Source organism: Zonotrichia leucophrys, chromosome 4, assembly GCF_028769735.1.
Source record: "Zonotrichia leucophrys gambelii isolate GWCS_2022_RI chromosome 4, RI_Zleu_2.0, whole genome shotgun sequence".
Taxonomy (NCBI): Eukaryota; Metazoa; Chordata; class Aves; order Passeriformes; family Passerellidae; genus Zonotrichia; species Zonotrichia leucophrys.
Window position 1 is genome coordinate 50,231,036 of NC_088173.1, and position 20,856 is coordinate 50,251,891.

Here is a 20,856-nt window from a genome sequence, read left to right on the forward strand (position 1 = left end):
GGAAAAGATTCAGACCGTCAGGCTTGTCAGTGCAATTTCTCTCAGTTGTGCTTCCCTCATTTGGCCTCCAGAGCACACATTAACAAAACATTCCCCAATTAGTTCAGCACTTTGCAGAACAAAGCATCAACAAAACAGCAAAATTAATAATTATTTACCTTTCAAGATTGGTGTGTGTTCTCTGCCTCCCATTCACTTGTGCTCTCTCATCATCTTTCTTTGCTGGAATTATTGTGGGATCCAAGCCAAACAGCTCTTGAAGTTGTCCATAAAGCTCAGAGCGGTTGTACACGTGAAATTCAAAGTCATTCACCATAATATACAGTCGAGTTTCTGCCTTTGGATCTAACCAAAGAGTAGGAAAAGAGCTTCTAATTCTATCTCAACATTCCCTTGGAATATTTACAGTTTCCCAAAAATGCACATTTTGCAAAACCAATCCACACAGTACTGAACAGCTGCTGAAGTACATATTAAAAAGCAGTAAAAAATTCCACAAAATAATTACAGCTTTCTAAGCAAATCAGTAAAACTTGGCAAATAAGACAGCTGCATACAAAATATTAAATCTGAAAGGCATTTCACCCCTAGGTCACAGTCCAAAAATAAATCCAGACAAAAACTGCACAAAATGGTAAATGAAGTTTTTCAGTCTCATGTATAAAAACAAACAAACCTCTCTCTTGATGCATAGAACAGAAGCCTCGGCACAAATTTCTGCTTTTTAGCACAGATATCACTGAGAGCAACTCAGCCTCAAAACACAAATGGTTTTCTAGCCAAGCTCCCTGGTACAGCATGCCTGAAGTGGGGAAAAGCTTTCTTTTACAGAGAAATTATTAAGATGAAGAACTAACCAGATCATTCTCATTTTGCACAATCAGTCAACATTCTCACAATTTTAAGATTTCAACTGTTATATCAGCTTGGCTCTCTGATCCTTAAAACCTGTTTTAACATCTGCTGATCATATAGAGAGCTGATTGTGACATACTTTGACACACTTTTGCCTCAGAAAGTGTGACCTAATTATGCAGTTAATGTGAGGGAAAAGCTCGCACCACTTCCCCCTAATTACCCAGTTGAAAGAGTGCCCATTACACATTGACTCAAGAGACCTGAGCTGCTCTAAAAACCTCATCTGGTCTTGCTAAGTCAAACAGACTTCAGGCAGCTGAAGAACCAATGGTTATTACAGCAGTCCCCAGCTGTAACTCAGGGGGTACAAACTGAAGGCAGCATTTCCCAAAACACAAGAAACTAAAACTCAGAGCAAATATTTGTGGTCAGGGTCAAAAGAAGGAATGCAGATGCCCAAGAGCCAAGGTTTAGAGACATCTACTTGACTAAATGCACCCAATTTGATAAAAAAACTCATCTGTCCCTCAAAATCACACATCTCTGCAACACTGTCCCAACTTTTCCCCCATCACACCTCAAGTACCAGAAATTCCCATATAATTATAAAAATATATATACATAGAAAGTAAGTTTCCAGAGCCCATTGACATCACAGGTTTCTTGAAGAGGAGACAGAAAAGTTAATGAGCCAGCTTCAGTTCCTTCCTGTTTTCAGAAAAGCACCATCAAATCCATTTGTTGCCAACCTTAACTTGCATCAATAAGTCAGGCAAAGAATGACATGGACAAAGATTGGGACACACAATTGCTCACCCAGGAGATCTGAGCAGCATCAAGACAACAAATAAATGTAATTTTTCAATTCCTGGATGCAAGCATTAGACTTGATTTACTAAATGAAATCATATGTACTAATTCATTTATTTAAAGGGGATTTAAAGAGACATGTATCTCTTTTTCCTAACAACAAAATAAAGTTTGACCTCCACACATCAATTTGGTTTGCTAAAACACTTTTGGAAAAGAAGCAAAAAGGGGTAAGGAAAAAGAGACAAAGCAAATCTGAATGTTATGATACTAAATTATTCAAAGCAGCATTTATGTAGGCAATGTACAAGTAACTACCAGATTGTTTCACAATGTGAAAATGGCTAATGGGCTGTGGCACCTGAGCCAAGTCATTGGGGTGTGCCCTATCCACAACACAATCCTCCAGCTTTTGTTCCTAAACCACCTCCATTTCCCAAGTATACACAAAACCTCAAGAGCATTTTAGTCATGTCACTTTTTTTGTTAGACCTGGACACCTCTCACTTCTGTGGTTACTTGGATTATTTGTCCACTAATCACCTGGCCTTAAATGCCAGCAGCAAACATTAAAGCCAAGCAAAAATGCCACCATAGAGGACAGGCAACCATCTCCACTGCATTCAATTCAACTCATTTTTCATTCTCTGAGCCACCAGAGAAATAGGTTTTAACTAGCAGATGAAGACAATCCTATGAAAACCCATTGGACACTAACAGGCTTGGCAAAATCTAATTAACTCTAAGACTGGGGTCCACTTGTTCAATGACTTTTTTACTGTAGAGTGAATTTGAATTGTGCCCTACTACCTCAGAGGGTGAGCAGTGCCTCAGTAAATAGCAATGAGCAGCTCTTCCAAGTTCCTATCACTGCCCAGATGGAGTCTCACATCCACCTGAGTGATTCTGCACTGACACAGCAACAGCTCCATCAGCCTGCTGACAACTCTGAGAGGCTTCACACCAGCAAAGCCACTTCCAAAGGCAAAGTGGGGAAAAAAACCCTGTAAAGTTCAATGACCCTCCCAATTAGGGTGCTCAGCTGTAGACAGCTGACATTTCCAGACCTCCTTGAATAAGCAATGGAGCTGTGATGGCTCCAAAAAGTCAGGAGAAGCAGGACCTGAGTCTCATACAACAAGATTCTAATCCTATAAATGATTAAGCACACAGCCCTAGGCTATCATGCTTTCTCTCTGTTTTCTGCAGATAGAATTAATCTCTTGCATCTGTGTTAATCATCCATCTTCAGCCAGAGATAAGGAAGAAAAATGAATTTTTTTATACTTCCTCCCTTCTGTAGCCACAGATGTCATCTAGACACAGGCTTGTCAAATACTAAAGGACATCCCCTACCATAACACTTTAGCTAAAATACTGAAAGCATTTATACTGAAACACTCACTGAAACTCAAACTAAAATCACTTGCAGAACATGAGACATCTCTATTCATCATAGTTATCAACTCCAATACAGAGACAATTATGCTTGGACTGCAGCTAATGAAGGCCACTATTAAGAATAATGGTTTGTGTCAGGAAGGGTTCATGTCCTCGATAATGAATCCTGTATTTATTGCATCTACTCTGCAACCAGTGAACAAATCCATACCTTCTGAGCATCACAGTACTTCAGGTACATATTAACAAAGCAATTGCATGCCTATGATTGTGCAAAGGAAGTGTGTTTCTGTAGGTTACCTGTACATTTAAACTTTGAAAGCTTTTTGGGAAACCTACCATGCTGCTTCTGCTTAGGGTTGTACATCTTCCACCAGCGAAAAATGATAAATCCATCTTGAATTCTAAACCAAACAAATTGGAATAAAACAGAAGTTAAGAGAGCAACTTTACACTCCAAAGTGGTTTATTTGACAAATCTAAGATGGGTAGGACAACAACCATCTTATCCAGCACTCACTTCCAAATGGTAAGGCTAAGGCAGCAAATGAGCTCCCAAGTCTGTAGGAGTGTTAAATACTGGCACCAAAAGAGACAGTCCAACACTTAAAAATACACTGCTCATTTGGAAAGCTACACTTTCATTTGTGCTATTTAGACCTGTATTTAAAACATTTATTTAGAAGGAGGATTCCTTTGGAAATCTGTACCTGATGGACATGTCCTCTGTGATGAAATAGATTTCACGCACCATGACTTTTCCAGACAGCACAGAAAATGAAAAGGAACCTAATCATAGGAAAAAAAAAAAAAAAAAAAAGCTTATTACCCGAAAGCTGTTGATTTTGTGAACAGAGAGAATACAGCATTCCATGACCTGAAATGGGTTAACTGGGGATCTTGAGTTCCTTTTCTGAAGGCAAGCCAGAGATTCAGAACAAAGCACACAACTGAGGGACGCTGGGTTTGGCAGCACCCAACAACACAACCCTGAGGTACATGAGTCACTCAGAAACATCCAGGTGCCATGCAAATCTCTAAAGAATTAGAAAAGCTGTTTTGAACATTTGGAGTTTCAGGACATTGTGTGCAAGACCATAATCAGAGGAACAAAGATTCCTGATGGACTGTTTTTCAAAATTTTAAATGGCTGTAAGGAGTTTGGTCCAATTATTACAACAAATTATGTTTGCAGCAAGAAGGATTAATAAGTATGAAAAGACCAGCAGGTAATGCAACAGCCCAGATTTTTGCTAAGGCTTTTCACCTCACTCACAGAAAGTACACCATAATTTAAAAAAAAACAAAACAAAAAAACCCACCATCAAAATAAACATTAAACGACTGAAACCAAGTAGTAAATGGTGGGATTTAATTAACATTATGTTCCACTTGCTGATGAGGTTCATAAAGAACACCACATATGGCCAGCCATGTCAGCTGTCCTTACTTAATGGCAATTTCACAGAGAAATTTTTATTAAACCCTACAGATCAAGTGCAGCAGCCAGTAAATATTTCATCTATTTCGCTCTTCCAAAAAGCTGGATTTGAATGTGGTGTGGAATTCAGTTCTTAGGTTCTTGAGGATATCAGCAACTGAATTGCAAGGGTGTCTGTGGCAGGCCAAGTGTGAGTGGGATTTTTTTAGTTTGAAGTTTTCACCACATTTATGAGGTATAGCTGCAGAAAAAGTCCAGAACTGAAGTCATTGCTATTCTGTGAAGCAGACAGAGGAAGGCAGGGGAGCAAGTGAAAGAAAATTAGAAGTGTGATCAGTGAGGCTGTGGGCTACAGCCCTCTGTGACAGCACCAGATATTTCTGTAAGTGGGTGAGTGCCCAAGTGATTTGTACTGACCTGTTTTACTGAAAAAAGTTTAAAATATTTTAATAAAAAGTTAATGGATTTTGATGCAAAATGTTCTAGCCAGTATCAATTCTACATATCATAGTCCCAGTATGGATCTACCTGTGATTAGTTGTCCTGACAGCTTATTTAGAAAGCAAGGGCAGTGCTGGAACAGGGACTTCATGCTTGAGTCCCTGCTTTGAATCCACTGAATGTTTTCAAATCATTCTAATGAAGGAACACTTGAAGGAAAACTTGAGTTTACTTCAAGATTTTAGCAAACTGGAGCAGACAAAGAGTGGCATGACACGAATCATAACTCACCAATATGGATGTAGCCATGTTTATATAATCTGTTAAGAACCAAGGTCAGAATGAGTCCAATGTTCCGGGAATTATAGTAAGTTAGGTAGATAATCCATCCACAGGACAATATTGTTGCTGTTGAAAGATTACAATGAATTAAAGCATTTTTTTAAAGTACACTGACCCAGATAAAAACCTTACCTATCAGGACTAGGAGGCTTAGCAGTGTTCTTCCTGCTCTCCAAAAAAATTGAAACTGATGGGGCAGTTTAATGGATGTTTTCAGAGAGATGGAGGGGGAAATGGGAAGTCCAGAAAAATATACATTCTTCACTGCTCTTCCATTCCCCAATATATCAAAAACTGTCCTTCCAGAGGACCTGCAGATGGCATCAATTATTTCATACACCACTTACCATTCTAACAAGTCAGATTTTATAGATTGAATTGTAACATGCATCGTCCCACATGGACATTTATTTCAGAGCACCCTAAAAAACCTCAACACCAAAGTCATGCTACATACCTTCCCTACTCTTCTCCAAACTGTGAAATTTCTAGTCTTTGATATATTATCACAGGAAACATTATCATATACAAAACCATTTCCTACAACACTGCCTCCTGAGAGAAATGCACCAGCCCTTGGGTTAGCAGAAATACCTCAACAGTTCAAGCATGGAATTTGATGGGGGAAAAAAAAGGAAATAGCAATTCAATGAGAAACAAGTTTTTTTTAAAAAAAATTAGGTCTTCTAGTCCCCAAAGTCATTTTTACTTGAGTTGATTAAGAGCTTGTAACCTATTTCTAATTACAAGGGTTCTCTAAGCTTCCAGAAGGACAAACCCAAAAGGAATGGTACTGCCAAGGAATGGACTAGTTCTAATTCACCTTACTGATAATTACCATTCTGTTTCACCCAAAGCAGAGTGGGGAAAACTCCTGAACTTTGTAACAGAATTTTTTTATTTATGCTAAAAATGGATTTTTTTTTTTGTGAAAAATCTAAAGTGCAGAAACACATAGGAACCTTAACTTTGAATAGAGCTCAGATAATTACTGAAAAAAAAAATATTTACAAAACCTATCTATCTGTTCTTCCACTCTTGCTTTATTTTTTTTCTAAATGGAGCCAGTGTGACCAAAACTGAAGCAAATCAAGTCTGCGTGGGTGATCCCACAGGAAAGAGCAGGGAGGGTGGAATCTACACCCCAGGGAAGAAACTGCAGCTGGCACTGAGGGCAGGCACACTCCAAGGACAGTGCTCACCTCCCCAGGCTCAGGTGAGTGAGCTCCTCCCTGCTGGTGCTCCCTGGGGAGGGAGAAAGGTGGGATGACTCACACTCTGAGGGTCCACAGAGTTTCATTTGGGATTAAAGTTCAACTTGGCACTGCTGGAGAAGGTGCCCTCTCAAGGTGAAACATACTGAGAAAAATTGGGAAACCAGTGCTCTTTCCAGTTCTGACCCATTGCCTTCAGCACTAGACTCACCTCTGCCACAAACTGTAGCCTTTCCCTTCACAAAATCCCATAAACTTCATTAATTTCATTATTATAGTCTTGATTTTTAAAGCTTCTGCACTAAAACCAAGTTCTGGAAATTGCATTGCAGAAGTTTTACTGCATGTGATTTTTAGAAATGATTGCAGAAGTGAGCAATGGCTCTTTGAGGAGCATGTTCATTTCTGGAATTCATCACCTTTTACTGAGAGCAGTAGTTAGCTGTTTCAGCACTCAGGAGAGGCAAACACTGATATCTTTTTATGCTCCCTTATAACAGGATGCCATAGGTCAGCAGATAAAAGCAAAGGAGGGAAGGCTGGTTGAAATTGCCTTAATAAACATCATTCCAATGTGTTTCTATTCCAGCCCCATAACAGGAAGCAAGGCAAAGCTTTTGAAGACAAAATTTTCACATCTATTTGCATCTGTTCCACATTTTACCATGAGCTACTACCAGTGACTTCCCCTATTTCCATCTTGACTTCACTGAGAACTCTGTGTTGAATACAAACTTTCCATTCCGACATTCTATAAGTTGAACATAAACAGTAAGCACCCTCAAATAATTTATCTATGTTCTTTCTATTTCATATGGCCTATGGAAAAATAATTCCAGTATATCAATAGCCAATAGACTTGAACTTGTCAGAAGTGAAAGTGAAAAAATGAAGTTGTTGATCCTGTGCTGCCCCTCACTCCAAGTCCAAGAGTCAAGGCTGGAAAGCAGGCATTATCTAATTACCTACCTTTGGAAAAGTCTGAATTCATTGCACACTTTCAGTATTCTTACATGCACCTGAGTACAACTTCATAGTTACTTGGCTGTCCTTGAGCCACTTGTTTATAGATGAATAAAAATGCCTACACCAATATAAGCAATAGCACTAGTGCTAAAGAAAAACTAAATCAGCATACCTAAATCAGGCATGTTTACAAACCTAGCTCATAGCTGACTGAATGACAGCTTGGCTTAAAGGCTCACTGTGGCCCACAACTTAGTCAGGAAGCTGTGTCATTAAACACAATTGTCCTTAAATCACTTTCCAAATTACACCCGATGAAATGGCAGGTAGGCACAGATTGGAAGTTATTGTAGCTGACTGTCATGCTAATCCTTTGTTATGGTGCCACAGAATAAATTTAACCAAGACAGAAGAGTTAACCTTACCTACTAACAGCCACACCACGTTGGAGTCATGTTCTGTCAGGAAATCTTCCAGCTGTGTGATACTTGGGACAAAACTGTCATTTTTTCTTTGATCCATTGCTACACTGTTTTTGCACCAGCACCTATAGAACTGAAAGAACAAGAAAAACATTGCAAAACCTAAATTAATAACAAGCACAGTACAGTTTGGAATAAATGGAATATGTACCATCTTAAGTCATCCCCAGCAGCGTGTTTCACACAAATACATATGTACTTGTTTTATTCCTTCAGTAACAACTTCATGATTCTCAGGCACCTCCTCTTCTACTCCAGAGCTCCAGAAACACTTTCACTCATCTCTGCTGGAACAGTTTCCTGGCACAAGACTGCCCCAAACAAACTACATATCAACAAAACACCAAAATATACCAAATTTAGTACCCTGGGTGCCCTGTACAGCATACAAAAGCAAATAAATGTCTAAAACTGCTGTGGCACAGCACTAAGTCAAAAGGCAACTGAACATACAAGTAAAAATGAGGCTGTATTAAGCTCACTAACATGCAAAAATGTAACATGAGACTACACCCCTGCCCTTGCAGAAAGAAAGGCCAAAGGAGACACTTCCAGGAGTTACAGAAAATTCCCAAAACCTCCTGATCTGCTGTGTCCATAATTCTCTTTAAGGATGGGTTTGTATCATTCTGTTAAAACTGACTGTCTGGTTGATCTGTCATAGAGAACATAGAAAACCAGTCCTTTGGATCTTACACATTTCTTCAAATCACCCAAAAATCACCTTGCAACTGGGTTTATATTAATTAAATGTGATTAGCAGGGAGTTGCTCAGCTCAGCAACATCTGTAATTACACAGCAGTATTTTTGTGGCATTGGTTTCATTTGCAGTCTTCTCCTTTGGATTACTTATATTTATTTAACTACTTAGACTTATATAATTACTTATATTACTTGTGTAATATAACATCTTTGGATGTTATATGTCACATCTTCTTATAGAAAAAGAAGCATTGATTCTGCTTCTTTTTTTTATTTTTTATTTTTCTAACACCTTCCAGCTCCTGGCAGCCTGTCTTCCTGACAGTATTCACCCTCAAAAAATATGAGTAGACCTTATTCCCTTTTGTTATGAAGTCTCTGTGGGTTTCTCCATCAAGGGCTGTAGGACATAAAACTAATATTGATGAGTCCTTAATTTTTCAGCCAAACAGCTTTGAAAAATTAGTATTTGCAAATGTTAGCAGCAAATGTAGCAATTCATCTGTTTTTACCCTTTAATACTCAAACTACTCTTATTATTTTAACTGGAAGAAGTTGGGGGGGAAGCTGCCTTTAATGCACTTGTTTCTCCTGCTGTACCTGAACCAACAGCCTGTGTTTAGAACAACAATAGCAGTACAGTCCCAAGAATAAGGGTTAATAATTTGTTCATTACCCCTTCTGCAAGAAGACACAGAATGGGGAGGAAATAGCATGAAAGCAGCAAACAATAAAAAAAAAAAAAAAGAAACAACAAAGAAACACAATGAACCAACACCAGTTTCCAGCAGGGATGATAAAAAAGCTACCAACTTACTGCCCTACAAGGAGGAGGAATAAGAGGAATAAACACCACACAAATGCACACAGACTAAGAAAGGAGCCATTGTTTCAGAAGGGGCCTCAGAGCAGCAAATGAAATCACATAATGGCACTGTGATTTGCTTTAAGACAGGCACAGTACCCTGATAAAAAAGCCACATGTCAGTGTGTGGATGGAGCAGATGATGCCTCTGCAGGCAGCCTCCAGAGCCTTTAACCCCTGAATCACAGGGTAAAGAGAAAAAGCCAAATCAACACTTGCAGCATAAAAGGATGCAAGGACTTGACCTCTCCCTTTCTCACCTAAGGACAACAGTGTCACTCTGTTGTGACCCAGATCACCACAGAAATGTTGTCAGTAGGTAAGGATTGTCTATCTATTGCCTCAACCACCAATATTTAATCTCATCAAGGAAGCAAGAAATTATCACCCAAAATGACATTATACTGAAACATGACTAAAAATCATTAAACAGGACAGTGGCAAGACAACCTGGAGACTGAAACTATTGAATCTTGATACTTAGCTACTTAAATAAAGACAGTGTTCATCTCTTTTTTTTTTTTTTTGGCATCACTATCCATAACCATAAACGGGATGGACACACTTTCAATTTTTTTTCTGGGATGCATTTCCTACCTGCATGCAAATAAATTCAGGAATCCCCCATCACTCAGCATGTGTCAATACAACATATTGGAGCTTCAAAGAGGATCCTTTAACACCCTAGCCCACTGATTTGGGTTTTTTTCTTTCATTAGGGCAGTCTCTGCCCTTGATCAAGTTCCTGGAGGGAGGATGCTGGCAATAGAAGTGTAAGCACCCCAGGCCAGCCAGTAGCAACACCTACACTGGATGTGAGCTCTCAACACACCTCTCAGAGCAATCAGGTGTTTAATCCACTTAGGATCATTAATTACTATAGTAAAAAGCACAGACTTAAGGAGTGCATGGTGCTCACAATGTCCCTGTGCATTTATAAGGTCCAGGGGACGAAGGGGCAGGATTGCACCATCAGGATAACTTATGGTGACTTAGAACAGACACAATTTTCCTCTCAGGATAACTTAGAGGAAGAAATGCCATCTTTCCAGCATTCCTCCCAGCCCCTATACACTGTAACCATTGCTTTAAACCCTGGGCCATACACTGTAACCACAGCTGCGAGTCCTGCAGCCTCTCACTGCCCACACCCTGCTGCAAATTCACATTTACTCCTGCGTGCAAACCCAGCTCTGCCATCACAGCAAACTGCTGCACTCCCCAGGAACAGTGATCCATAGGCTGGAATGGTCTGTCATGCTGCCTACTGAATTCTCTGAAGCAAAACCCCACAAGGAACTACCCTTGGAAAGACAAGACCCCAGGGTGTGAAGCTGACTCTTGCCAACCATGCAAATACACAAAAGAAAATGTAACAAAGAGGAACAGAAACCCAGAAGTTCACATTTGTTTCTCTGCGTTTATTTAGCATCTTTTCTCAAGGTCTGTGCTGTTCTGTGATGAAATACAGTCTAAGACCATGATAAGTGTTTGGATTTATTTGCCTTATTGTTTAAACACATTTTCACTATTCATTATGTCACTTGTGCCTCTCATTTACCACACACCACGTTAATAACTACAAAATGTATTAGCTCTCTCCTGGGAAGAGGACAGAAGAAAAGAAATATTCTGTGGCGCTGAGGCAACAGAACACTGATACTCATATTTTATCTTCACAGCAGTCCTTTGGGGCATCATGTCGTTGTCCCTCCCCAAATGAGTATCTGAAGCAAGGAGAGATAAAGGCCAAATCCCTCATTTATGATGCCCAAACTGAAATACCAGAGGACTGCTTTTCAGGTTATGCACGTTTGGAGCACTCAGCAGGCTCAAGGCAGGCACTGGACTGCCTTAAAGATATGATGGCTTGATTTTCCTGTGAAGCTGCACCTCATGGTCAGCCAGGCTGTCTTTTATAGCAAAAATATATACTTTACAGACTTTAAAAAGTGAATTTTAATTACTTGTGTCACACATAATCCATTCTCCACAGTACTAAAAAGAGGCAAGGGAAGTTATAATCCTGAGGGGATGCACCTCATTTTCAGCCTGCTCCCTGTGTTACAAGTCCAAACCAATTTTCACCGCAAATATTCCATCCCTAAAATGCCAAATACTCAAAAGCAGCTGCTCCTAATCTTTATAAACTCATCCCAATCACATCAGATGAGTAAACTTGTATTAACCTCAGCCTGGCAAATTAACTCAACACCAAGAACAAACCTCTGCTTGAGCTAAGCCATGAAATATTTACAGGAGGCATGCATATATGCAAGGGCTGGCAGGAGAGAAACCAGAAATTCAGTGACCAGAGTGCAGCCACTTGGCAGGGACAGCTTTCCCACCTGGAAAAGGTCTGTCCTGCCCCTACAGCTGAGCACAAAGGCAACAAATGTTTTACTCAGTGCCTGGGAACATTAGGGTGATGCAGGTCTTGAGCTGGGCAAGTTGAGGAGAAAGAACAAGAAATGTCTCTTTACCACATCCTTTGTAAAGTCATTTTCTTGGCATGTCAGAGAGAGACAGGTGAATAAAAGGGGTGTCCAAAGGTGGGGGAAAAAGTGGCATTTTATATTGAGAAGAAATACTTTTATATGGTCATGAAGTGGGTAGGGAAATAAAGGACATGGCAATTCTCTTATTACTGCTGGAATTCTCAGGGGGAATAAACCAGGAGTTTAAAATTGCCAGACATATCCTTCAGATCTACACAAAATCAAGTGCTTATCAAATACACGTTAATTGATGTTATTAGAGGTTAGCTGCCATTCCAAGGATACTCCCAACTTCCACAGCAATTACTAATCAGTGGAGTTCCAATTACACCCAAAGTGCCACATTAAATCCCCCTGGTGTCAATAAATGCATGTAGATGACATGTCTGGATGCCTCATCTCAAACAAGAAGCCATACCTAAGGCAGCTCTTTAAAGCAAAGAAAAGGTATTTTTGGCATTACCCACTCCATCACTGCCTTTCAAAGGGTCTCCAGCACGACTGCTGTGAAATGAGAGGTTCAGATAAGTAAATGATATAACAAAGGAGGCTCACAAACACAGACACAGTTCTCCTCTCAGGATATTCTCACACTGTCAGCACCCAGAGGCACATTAAACACTTCTCACAAAACAAAAAGCTGCCAACCTTGGCACCCATCCCAAAACTCTCCAGCTAGGTCAAACACTTCAAACTCATCCCAGCACAGCTTAGGAAACTCGGCTGCTCTTCAGTCAGCAAGCAAAGGAAAGAGGAAGGAAGAGAAGGAAAGTTCTTCTCAAAAAAAACCAAAAAAACGCACAAAACAGACAAAAAACTAACTGAAGTGACAGCACCCACAGAGCAATTCTGCCACAGGGCAAATTGCATTGCTCTCATACCTGGTACCCAATTGAAATGAGCTCTGAGCTTTTTTAAGAAAACAGCAAACAATCAGGTCTATTTCCCTCCCTGCCTGCCCGTGCCTGAAGTCCCACTAGCGGTAAACTGTAAACAAAATAAACTAGAGCTTTAATTATGCTAATGAAATCCTGCTACAGCCCCAGCAGAAGCAGCTGCGCTGAAAGCAGAGCCCAGCAGAGCCACACCTGGTCGAGCCGGTGTGTGGACAGCCTCAGCCAAACACAATTTGCACTACAGTAGCTCAGCAAATAACAGGTCTACTTCAAAATTCATTAAATCAAAATAAAGCATACTCAAAGGAACGGTAAGATACAAGATAAAAATCATTCTCACAAAAGCCTGCCCAATGAAGTTGAGTTTCACAGCACAAGTGGTAGCTTTTATTTATCTATTTTTAATAGTAAATGACACGAGTTTTCCCAGGAAAGAGATCAAAGACAAACTCCTGCTATGGCAACCAACACACAGTACTGCCACTGCTAGCCTAGGAATGCCTGCTTGAATTGGGATGATTTTTCATTTAACTGTTTAAAATTAAAAATATACTTCTTAACTTTGCCTCCCAGACTTCTTCAGGGGAGCTGGCTCTTTTCCTGCTAACATTGCCAAGCTTTGATGCTGCAGAGGAAAAAAAAAAAAGGAACCCCAAAACCCAGGAACAGAAGAACCTACAGGCTTACAGCAGTAGAAATAAATAAGAATTTCCCTCATGCACACTCCTCAACTTAGAGGGAAAAATAAAAATATTGCCTTTGGGGCCTTTGTTGTTGGTTTTAACAAGGCAATAACTTTTTTCTCCCTTTTTCAACTTGAGGACAGCACTGTACCTTTGAAATACTCTATGAAACTAAGCCATCTACTCCACACCTATGAATTCTTCCAGAAGCATACTTCCTCTACATTTCTCTTTTGATACATCACCACAATTTGGAGAAAGAGGAAGTCTTTGCCACAAATCACACCAAGAGTCAGTCTTGTAGCTACATACAGCATCATCCTTAAGGGAACTGCCTGTATCTTCACCCCAGCCTGGAGTCCCCACAAAGACTTGGGTGCAGCAACAAGTGCTAGAATAAGTTATGTGAGGAGATAAGCAGCGATAGGAGAAGCTGCTACACGTCACAGGAACATGTGAGAACTCTGCTCGCTGCTAACCAAAAGCACTAACTAACCTCTTGCCTATTTCCCCCCAGGATGAAATGGTGCAAAAGAGCAATGGCCAAACAGCAGCTGATGCACATTTCACATGCCAAAGCTCCCTAACAGCATTCCCAAAACGGTGAGTGACTTCAGCACGCCACAAACAAGGATAAGATCCCCTTTAATGCGTCCATACCTCCAGACAACGAGCCCAGACGATCCACGAGGAGTAAAAGCTACTCATGATCACTGCCAGAATGTGCAAATTCAGGCCATGACCCTAAACAAACATCCCCGATCGTCCATTCAGAGCCAACTGCCTAAGTGGACAATCAATACTGGTTTTATCAATGGCTGTTTGAGTAACCTATTAACACACTTTAACAAACAAGAGGAATACTCCCTCCTCCCCCTCCAGTTTTTCTTCTCAGTTTCAAAATTTCTGGCCCCACTGTTTAGCTGCTCACGGCACATAAAAAGCAGGGGAGGGAAACCTTGCACGGCTGCAATAAAAAGAAAAAGCCAGAAAAGCAGAATTACTGGATTAAGTGACACAACAGAAGAACTCACATGGCAACAACTGTGGCCTTTTGTATATTAAACCTGAGAAAGTTACACATCGAAGCAAACTGCCAACTTGGGAAGTTTTCACAAAGTTGAGTGAAAGCTGCTGTGGAGATGGATCTTAGGATGGGAAACCAGAGCAGACAGAGCTTGTGATTGGGATATTTGCTACATGACTACCTCTAAAACACACCTCCCCGGTATCAGTGTTATATTATGTATTATATCTGTTATGCACACGTTACATTGGTAACTGTATCGGGTTTTTTATTGATAACGCAAAGTGCAAGCACCTTATCATAACATCGTTACGTATCATCACCACTACAGCTTCAGACACAAAAAGCAGGTGCACATCGTGTTAAATCGCCGTGCGTGTGCTAAACCCTCTCAGGACCAGAGGCACCGGCAGACATCGCCTTCCACCGCCCAGGGACCAGCACAGGGAAACTTCCCTCGCAGGCCAGACACAACCGGAGGCTGTGAGCTCCCGCCCCCGGCCTTACAGCCGTTCTGCACGGCGTTACCGCCCGCCAAAGGGGAAACACCGAATTCCCGACACCGGAGGGGTTTCTCCTGGCATCGCTCCCCCGCGGGGCGGCCGGCACCACGGCGGGACCGGCCCCCGGGGTCACCACACGGCCCAGCGGGGCGGAAGGACAGGCACCGGGCCTCCTCCCGTCCCGGCCCGGCGGAGCCCCGCGCCGAACCGCGGCTCCTCCCGGCGCGGGGGCGGCTGCGTGTTCCCGGCAGGCCCAGGGCGAGCGGCGGGGCCGAGCCCTGCGAGCCGGGCCGATCCCGGTGGGGAGCGGAGCGCAGCCCGGTCCCGGCTCCCCCCCGCACTTACGCCATCGCCCTCCGCGGCTTCTCCCCCGCGGACCCGGAACCGGCGGCGGCGGCGGCAGCCGGGGCCCTCCCGCACCTCACGGTGAAGGCGCGGCCCCGCCCACGGCGCCGCCGCAGCCAACCGAGAGGCGCCGCCGGCCAGCGCGGCCAATGGCGGAGCCGTCCGCCCCCCGCGGGGGCGGGACCGAGGCGCCGCTCCGCCAATGGCGAGGGGCGGTGCCGCCCCGTGTGTGTGTGCGGGGAGCCGCGCCCGCCCATCCGCGGCGCGCGCAGGCGCGGGCACAGCTGGAGCTGCCAGATGTGCGCGGGGCCGCGGGCGTGGCCGGGGCCGGTACCTTGCGGGGCTGGCGGGCACACGGCTCCCGAATTGGAGTGTCGCCGATGAATCCTGCCCCCGGCGCGGTTGGGTGCCCGTTATGTCGGGAGAAGGGGTGGTCCCCGCCCGGCAGCGGCTGGCGGAGCGAGCGCCTGCGCGCCCGCGGCACCTGCCGCTCGCCCGTGTCCGCGTAGCGCCTAACTGCGAGGCACCGGAGGCGTTTGTTGGCCGAGCCGCCCGGTAACGGGCTGTCCGTTTTCCCGCCCGTTAATTGTGCCCTCCGAAGCAGGTGAAGAAAGCTGGCCCCCGAAACCAGATAAAAAGTGAATTTTCAGGGTTTTTTGAACACATGTGCTCGTGACTTGACTGCCACGTGTAGCCAAATAGGATAAGTACACACATTTCTTCAAAATCGCCCAGACATGATAAAACATACAGAATTCTTTAAAATCACTCAGGCGTGCATCCTCCAGCCTTCAGTAGCATGCTAGGGAAAACCAAAACAGTGACTCTGTGTGTGCGTGTTCATGTGCCTTCTTCCATGAGTTCCTTGCACACTGTCAACACCGGTGCTGAACTCCACAGTCCCTCAATGCCCCCGAGGTTTCCAGAAGCTGCACCACGCCATGTCTCCTGAGGGATACCCATCCTTGGGCACCTGGATCCTGGCTGTTGTACCCCCTGGTACCTCTAAAATAAATCCTGTGGGTGAGAAACACAGAACCCCTAAGCCATGGTGCTGCTCTCCCTGGTCTGACAGTGAGACCCATCCGTGGATTTGCTTGGGCCAAAGTGAAACTGAGCCCAGCTGAGCAGAGGACTCATGGCTCCTCTCTGTGAGCCACCCCTGGCTCGCATCTGCTCCAGCATTCCCCATGGTTTTCCCTGCAGAGCCAACTTTCAGCTGGATCAGCAAACACAAGGGCACAGATGCCCCCGGGGGCCTGGCAGGAACTCCTAACCTGGGCACAGAAAGGCACTGGCTTCTCCTTGAGCAGTGCCACACAGCACAGGGGAACCCGGACCCCAGCTGCCTCCAGCACCCTGCTGCACACAGCTGTGCTCAGAGCAGCTCCAGGCATCCCCCACCCAGCAGATGAGCCAGAATCAAAGCCAGCATTACCCAACAAGGTTTATCCTCACTGTTGTCTGCTGCATTCCCATCATACTAAGCACAGGAAGGAAAATATTGTTTAAGTATTCCTGGTTTTCATATTGAAGGCCCCCTTTCCACCTCCTTCCCTGCTGGTGCACTCCAGCACTCTTCCCTGGCCTGCTGTGCCAAAAAGATAGAGTCTTGGGAAGCTCTTCCAAATTTTGTCCACAGGGTGCCTCAAGGCTTTAATAAGGTCCATACAGATAAGTCACACAAAAGAAAATTAGCTCAAAATTATCATTAGATGTTGTCATATATAGCAAGAGTTCTATATTGCTAGAGTTTTATACTTTCTTGATGTTTCTCACAGACAGCTCTTCTAAGCACTGCCTCTTCCTTCTCCTCACAACAACCAGCTAACTCCAGTTCCACTCAGCCAACCAACCTACTCTTTTATAGCACTCTTATTATTGGCTACAGCTGTGGCCTGTTAAAGTCAGGCCAGCTCCTAATCTTTAGTAATTAACCCAGCTGCAACTCTTTAGGGAGTAAGATTACTTTCTATACTACCTTTATCTATACTACCTTTATATTTTTATATTCTGCTGTAAAAGATGGAGGTTAAAGCTTTAATGCTGGAGCAGGCCTGGCTGGAAAACTGAAATAGGGAATTAACACAAGGAAAAATATTTACCCCTCTACACCTCTGAACCTATTTGTTTTCTAAAGGACACTATTATTCACATTCTCTGTAAAAGAAACGTGCACTTTCTTCTCACAAAAATATTTTTATGTTTGACTACACTTATTTTTAAACTCTTATTAATACAGGGCAGAATGTGTCCCAGAACAACCAAAATAAGACAGAGGGAGAAATTATTTCTATTCTTAGAGTAATACCTCAACTTCAAGTTACCAGGTTTGAAATAGAAAAGCCAGGATAGCCAAAACTCTGGGTCTTGTTCCAATTCCATTGGTGGGCAGGAAATGGAGAGGCTTTAAGGCTACTTGTGCAACAGAAAAAAAATCAAGTGCAGAATTTATTCCACACAGTATTTTTAAGCAAAGGTCAGCTTAAGTCCAAAATGTTGAACTAAAATATGAGCCCCTGTGTGTATTTGTAAGCTGTGATTTAACAGCTTTGCTTTGCCTTAGTTCAGCCAGCAGCACTGTAGTTTTCTCTTTGTTCCTTCTTTTGTTAATGCAGCAAGAATAAGAACTATTTCCAAAAGTGGTAACAAAGAATAATTTTAGCAATTAGTGCCAACAATTCATATAAATTTAAGATTTAGATTTGTTCTGTTTTCTGATCCCTCTATTTTTATGCCTAAGCATTATTTTTTCAGCATCATTTCACTTGGTTCAAGGAAATTAGTTCTCAGGCTCTCACCATGCCTTGCATGTGGACAATGCACTGAGTCACTGCATCCCAGCCTGGGACTGTGGAAAATGGGTGCCAGGATTTTCTCTTTTTAGGTGGCCTCTTGGTGTTGTGTGCAAGTTTGTGACCCCTGAGTGCAGCTCCCTGGAAGCTGGGCTGTTGCCTGGGTGTGACAGGGACTGGTGGTGGCTGCTGTAGGTTAGTGCTGACGTGAGCTTTGTGGATTCTCACAGCACCCCTGCCTGATTGCCTGCTGCTTTTTTGAAGATTGCATTTTTGGGATGTTTGCCTCTGATGCTGATTTCCATCACCAGTTTCATTCCTTCCATTGCCTCCCATGACCTTTTGGGGGAGTGTCTATAAATTAGCTCCTGATATTTTTCCCCTGCTTTCTTTTCATTCTCTCTCTTCTTAAAGGAGTTTTTTCCTTCATTTTCTTTTCAATAAGGAATGATGCCAAATCACTTTTCTCAGCCCTTCCTTCTGTACCCTGATTCCAGACAATAAAATATATTTGACATTTGAAATTTATTTGTAGAAATTACTTTTAAAAGGGTAAACTAATAATGAAAGCTTGAAGATACCTTAGCCACACAAACCTAAAAGCTCATGTCATAGGAGAAATGAATTGATTAGTTACCTTTGTCTTCTGTAAGCCAGTTGATGACTCAGATCTGAAGCACCAGGAAAGCCTCTCCTGACACACTGAGCCATTCTCGGGGCAGTTTGAGATTAACAGATGAAATACAATGCACTGCAACACAATTCAGTACCTTTAAAGCAGAGTAACAAAATGACTGTAATATCTAGATTCACATTTTGCAGGCTGGGGCTAAATGAAAGGGTTGTTTCACCCTTGTCTGCTCTGTGACATACCAGAGGTTCATTTCCTTTTTGGGGCAAAGCTGGCAGCTTTTGATGGTGTTATGTATATGCACACAGCAAGAATGGCCCAGGCTTCAATGTTGTCTCTAGGGTGTAACTTTTCAATCTTGCTCAAAATTTTTCTCATGGTCTAGAAAACAGAGAATATTTCATCCCTCATTCTTCCCAGCGTTTGATGTTGCATCTCTAGTTATCAGCATGGCAACTGAAAAGAGATTTTGTAAATGTTGTCCCATTATACAACTTTCAGGTTAAGGAAAGTTACATCCTCTATGCTTTAACTTGTTTTACATTGGGTGGCATGACCATTCACCTCAGTATGTTTATTTTCATGCCTGAAATTCCAAGACTTTCTTTGTAAGCAAAGAGGAATAGTTGAGTAAAAGCACTGTCTTTAAATTATTTATGCCTCTTCTGCTTTGCAGTGGAAGATGCTTCTCTGAACACTGTTCTAAAAGCTCCCAAGTCATTTAGCCCATTGCTTTATCTTTGGGTGATGCCATCCAAGGGTCAAAGAGAAGCTGACGTTGAAGCTGCCAGAATTTGTTTAGACAGAATCAGAAAGCTGCTGGGTACTTGATACTATTTAACAAAAGCAAAAATATGACCATGAATATTCATAGTCTTTTCTGGGACTTAAGCCATTCACCTTGTTAGGGCAGCCCTGGCATTTTTCAGGGGAATGGAGCAGTCACTGCCCAACTGACATTAAATGGCACTCACAGGTATGACCCCTCTAAGAGCCCTGCAGGAACCCAGGAAGCAGAATCAGGCATTCACCATCGGAGCTGGAAGCTGATTCAGTGGCATCAGTTACTTGAGGAGACAATTCATTTAATCAGGAGGCTCTAAAGAGCCCTTCCATAGCCTTATCAGACTGAAAAGCCCTTGTCAGGCAATCCTCTTGCAGGCAGTTCTGTGGGAATAGCAGGGAATTGTTTTCCTGGTGCTGTTTGCTATCCAAGGAGACTGCAGTGTGCAGCCATGGGCATCTCACACCTTTGGTGGACCAAGAGCAGCGTGCTAATCAAATCAGAATTCCAAATATTTCCCTTTTGCTCCCAGCTGAGACAACAATTGCAAATAAATAGAAAAGAGAAAAGCACATTACTACCACTCTGTGTATTGTGAAACTTTATTCTGTCTTCAGCTGTGCTTTAGTGAGGGGTTTGAAGTTGCTGGGGCTGTGAGGATATCAATGGTTGATTTGTGCTTCTTCTAAATAACATCAGCATTTACTATAAGAGTTCATTCTAGATTACATTAACAACAAACAAACACTGAGCTTAGAGATAAAGAAATATAAATATTCCTTATGCAAAATACTCAGAACACTCCAAAAACTCACTTCAACAAACCAGAAGCTGCTGGGTCAAAACACCCACATCCTTTAACTTCAGGGCAAAATCTTAAATTCTTTGGTTCTTTTCATCTGAGGATAAAATCACAGACACTTAGTTCAGAAAACAAACAAATATTAATAATTTGTTTTAAGTACATAATTTGCCAGAGCTGGAAGTCGCTTGTTATCAATTACAGAATTAATTTATTCCATACTTGACCTTTCAGTACTCAGTGTCTGTTTAACTTCCAAAGCATATTTATTCAAGGAGTTTCACTGAACATTGCCTATCTTCCAAAGGAGTTCCCCATTCCGTGGTGCACCCAAAAACTGATTCTCAAACAGGTCCCTTAATTGGTGAA

At 42.5% G+C, this 20,856-nt stretch overlaps 1 protein-coding gene and 1 long non-coding RNA gene across 11 annotated transcripts in view; both read right to left on the reverse strand.

Annotated features, from left to right (window-relative positions):
• The window catches only part of BLTP1 (bridge-like lipid transfer protein family member 1), an 86,069-nt gene extending 70,508 nt beyond the window's left edge, over window positions 1-15,561 (reverse strand). For all 10 annotated transcript variants that reach the window (XM_064711607.1, XM_064711608.1, XM_064711613.1 and 7 more), the window contains exons 1-6: window positions 15,476-15,561; window positions 7,899-8,028; window positions 5,243-5,359; window positions 3,780-3,858; window positions 3,409-3,473; window positions 159-345 (exon numbers count right to left, since the gene is read on the reverse strand). In XM_064711607.1, the coding sequence (XP_064567677.1) occupies window positions 159-345; window positions 3,409-3,473; window positions 3,780-3,858; window positions 5,243-5,359; window positions 7,899-7,995 (545 nt within the window). In that variant the 5' untranslated portion in view covers window positions 7,996-8,028; window positions 15,476-15,561. The remainder of the gene's footprint in view (window positions 1-158; window positions 346-3,408; window positions 3,474-3,779; window positions 3,859-5,242; window positions 5,360-7,898; window positions 8,029-15,475) is intronic.
• Window positions 15,562-18,936: 3,375 nt separating this feature from the next.
• LOC135446983 (uncharacterized) lies at window positions 18,937-20,587 on the reverse strand. Its single transcript, XR_010439962.1, has 3 exons — window positions 20,501-20,587; window positions 19,144-19,282; window positions 18,937-19,040 (listed from the first exon to the last, which is right to left on the reverse strand). It is a non-coding gene; the product is annotated as an uncharacterized LOC135446983 (long non-coding RNA).
• Between the last annotated feature and the right edge of the window lie 269 nt (window positions 20,588-20,856).